This window comes from Macaca mulatta, chromosome 8, assembly GCF_049350105.2.
Source record: "Macaca mulatta isolate MMU2019108-1 chromosome 8, T2T-MMU8v2.0, whole genome shotgun sequence".
NCBI classification, from domain to species: Eukaryota; Metazoa; Chordata; class Mammalia; order Primates; family Cercopithecidae; genus Macaca; species Macaca mulatta.
In genome coordinates, this window is record NC_133413.1 from 65,098,547 (window position 1) to 65,102,474 (window position 3,928).

The 3,928-nt window shown below is 55.5% G+C and overlaps 1 protein-coding gene across 1 annotated transcript; it reads left to right on the forward strand.

The window, feature by feature from the left end:
• Positions 1-990: 990 nt before the first annotated feature.
• Positions 991-3,415, forward strand: SOX17 (SRY-box transcription factor 17). Its single transcript, XM_001083536.5, has 2 exons — positions 991-1,503; positions 2,099-3,415. The coding sequence occupies exons 1-2, from the start codon at positions 1,197-1,199 to the stop codon at positions 3,034-3,036; spliced, it is 1,245 nt and encodes a 414-aa protein (XP_001083536.3). The 5' UTR covers positions 991-1,196; the 3' UTR covers positions 3,037-3,415.
• The last annotated feature ends 513 nt before the right edge of the window (positions 3,416-3,928 follow it).

Here is a 3,928-nt window from a genome sequence, read left to right on the forward strand (position 1 = left end):
TAAAAGTCTCACTGAAAACTTTTTTTTTCCAGATCGAAACACAAGTTTAATAGTCATTCAGATTTCATTCCAGTCTAAACAAACGTATAGAAATCTAATTGTCTGCCAGAATAACCATCTTAAACTGACTCTTAAGAACCACAGTTACTTTGCAGCTAAAACAGATTGTTCTCTTCCCCCTAACAAACTCGGACATTTAGCCAAATATTGCTGCTGTCTTTACATTTTAGAAATCAGTATTAAGGCTCACCTGTTACTGAACACATGCGAGAAAGTTTTGTTATGCGTATCTTATATACATCTTGTACACATTTTCATACTTCACATGATGTGTATAATAAGATACACATTAAAAACTGGTTGGTTTGTCATGAGTAAATGCTTTATTCTTCAGAGTGATGGAATATTGGATCCAGAACGTCGTTCCGTATTTAATCTTGCTTTAGAAAATTAGGATTTATCTTGGACACAGCATTTTGAACATAACACAGGCAAGTTAAGTCCTGGGGGAAAAATTGTATTTTTAAATTTATTATCAACGGTGTCTTTCGCATTCGAGAAAATACATTTGAAGAAGATGCCCGTGCAGGAAGTAAACTAGGTCACCCACCACTGAAACACCCTCGGCTTCTACAAAAAGATGTGCTTTAAAGAGAATAGAATGGACGCTCAGTATGTTCATCTAAACGACCTTGGGCAAGTACGTCGATTCCAAGGTACAATCAGCCCTCCCAGATGGCTTTTCGAGTCTCCCTAACCCGGGTGGGAGAGGACGCGGCGCCAGAGCCCGGCTCCCGCTAGTTTTCCCGGGGGCAGGGGTAGCCCTGGGCGCGGGGCCAGGGGAGGGGCAAGGGGCGGGCGTGGGGTTGGACTGGGACTTGGGACTCGCACCACGGCCTGGGCGTGGGCCTAACTACGCGGGACCGGCCCGCCCTCGCCGCTCCATTGGCCACATCTGTGCAGAAAAGGCCCTGCGGCCCAGGGGCGCCCGCAGTGTCACTAGGTCGGTTGGGGGCCCTGGGTACGCTGTAGACCGTAGACCGCGACAGGCCAGAACACGGGCGGCGGCTTCGGGCCGGGAGACCCGCGCAGCCCTCGGGGCATCTCAGTGCCTCGCTCCCCACCCCCTCCCCCGGGTCGGGGGAGGCGGCGCGTCCGGCGGAGAGTTGAGGGGAGCGGGGCCGGCCTGGAGCGCCATGAGCAGCCCGGATGCGGGATACGCCAGTGACGACCAGAGCCAGACCCGGAGCGCGCTGCCCGCGGTGATGGCCGGGCTGGGCCCCTGCCCCTGGGCCGAGTCGCTGAGCCCCATCGGGGACATGAAGGTGAAGGGCGAGGCGCCGGCGAGCAGCGGAGCGCCGGCCGGGACCGCGGGCAGAGCCAAGGGCGAGTCCCGTATCCGGCGGCCGATGAACGCCTTCATGGTGTGGGCTAAGGACGAGCGCAAGCGGCTGGCGCAGCAGAATCCAGACCTGCACAACGCGGAGCTGAGCAAGATGCTGGGTGAGTCCGAGTCAGGGACGCAGGCGGCCGGGCGCGCTGGCGCGAATCTCTAGGCCGCTTTCTTAAGCCCCAAACGGTGTTCTTTGCGAGCCTGACGCCCGAGACTCCACCTCCTTTCTTAAGGCTCTCGGCTCCCTTCCAGCTTCCCGTTCTCCGAGCCTCCAAAGTAACTTTCCGCCGTGCTCTCCGGCTCCCGGATTCCCCAGGTGGCCGGGGACGTGGGTCCAAAGGCTCTGGGAAGGCGACTTCCCGGCACATCTGAGCGGCGCGAGAGCACCCTTGGCCCTGAACTGGGCCGGTTGTGTCCATCCCTCGACCCCTTCCCTAGCTAGGTGTCCTTTTCTGTTTTTCGAACGACCGGGTGATGGGTGAGCGGAAAGCCGCTTCCAGGAGACCAAAAGAAAGGGGTGCCTTTAGAGGACGGGTGTTCCCCAAGGGCTCGGACTCAGGAGTCCCAGACTTCCCTTTTTAACTTCACCCCAGTTGCTCAATTCAAGGTCTGAGGGGAGAGATGCGTCCGGGTGGGGGAGGGGCCTGGGGCGGGAGCGCAGCCGATAAACCCTGCGCCCCTCTCCCCCTTCCTTCCACTGTGCAGGCAAGTCGTGGAAGGCGCTGACGCTGGCGGAGAAGCGGCCTTTCGTGGAGGAGGCCGAGCGGCTGCGCGTGCAGCACATGCAGGACCACCCCAACTACAAGTACCGGCCGCGGCGGCGCAAGCAGGTGAAGCGGCTGAAGCGGGTGGAGGGCGGCTTCCTACACGGCCTGGCCGAGCCGCAGGCGGCGGCGCTGGGCCCCGAGGGCGGCCGAGTGGCCATGGACGGCCTGGGCCTCCCGTTCCCCGAGCAGGGCTTCCCTGCCGGTCCGCCGCTGCTGCCTCCGCACATGGGCGGCCACTACCGCGACTGCCAGAGTCTGGGCGCGCCTCCGCTCGACGGCTATCAGTTGCCCACGCCCGACACGTCCCCGCTGGACGGCGTGGACCCCGACTCGGCTTTCTTCGCCGCCCCGATGCCCGGGGACTGCCCGGCGGCCGGCACCTACAGCTACTCGCAGGTCTCGGACTACGCTGGCCCCCCGGAGCCTCCCGCCGGCCCCATACACCCCAGACTCGGCCCAGAGCCCGCGGGTCCATCGATGCCGGGCCTCCTGGCGCCACCCAGCGCCCTGCACATGTACTACGGCGCGATGGGCTCGCACGGGGCGGGCGGCGGGCGCGGCTTCCAAATGCAGCCGCAACACCAACACCAGCACCAGCACCAGCACCAGCCCCCGGGTCCCGGACAGCCGTCGCCCCCTCCGGAGGCACTGCCCTGCCGGGACGGCACGGACCCCAACCAGCCCGCCGAGCTTCTCGGAGAGGTGGACCGCACGGAATTTGAACAGTATCTGCACTTCGTGTGCAAGCCTGAGATGGGCCTCCCCTACCAGGGGCATGACTCCAGTGTGAATCTCCCCGACAGCCACGGGGCCATTTCCTCCGTGGTGTCCGACGCCAGCTCCGCGGTATATTACTGCAACTATCCTGACGTGTGACAGGTCCCCGATCCGCCCCAGCCTGCAGGCCAGAAGCAGTGTTACACACTTCCTGGAGGAGCGAAGGAAATCCTCAGACTCCTGGGTTATTGTTGTTGCTGTTGTTGTTTTTTAAAAGGTGTCTTGGCATATAATTTATGGTAATTTATTTTGTCTGCCACTTGAACAGTTTGGGGAGGGGTGAGGTTTCATTTAAAATTTGTTCAGAGATTTGTTTCCCGTAGTTGCATTGTCAAAAACCCTATTTCCAAGTTCAAGTTAACTAGCTTTGAATGTGTCCCAAAACAGCTTCCTCCATTTCCTGAAAGTTTATTGATCAAAGAAATGTTGTCCCGGGTGTGTTTTTTCTATCTTCTAAAAAATAAAATCTGGAATCCTGTTTTTTCGTTCTACTAGTACCTCTGTCACACTAGTTTTATCAAAACCCAATTTTTAAGATCAATGTTAAGTCTATTAGTGAATGTAAATTTCTCATCCTCTTGAAAAGGGTGAACATAATTTAAGGACTATATCTAAAAATAAACATTAGGATATCTAAGTTTGATGTAATTGTTTCGGGAAGGAAAAAAGAAAAGCATTCTGGAATGAGCCTACTTCATTTCAAGTAATCTTAGTTTTTAAAACGAACGGTTAATTAATATTTTCAATTCCAGTATATCACTTTAAGTAGAAGGGGATGTCCAAGTAATTTTGGTTTTCTAACTGTTGAATCATAAGCTTGACCGGCCCACAGAGGCTTTTCGGATGTTTTTATCTGTGTTCTGCCATCTCTTTACACTACACTCCTCCGACATTCAGTTTACCTAAATCTTCACATTTTTACACCTTGGGAAGTGGCGTTGCTGGGTTTAAAATAAAGGAGTCACAGAAACTAATCAAAATAAAATGTGCA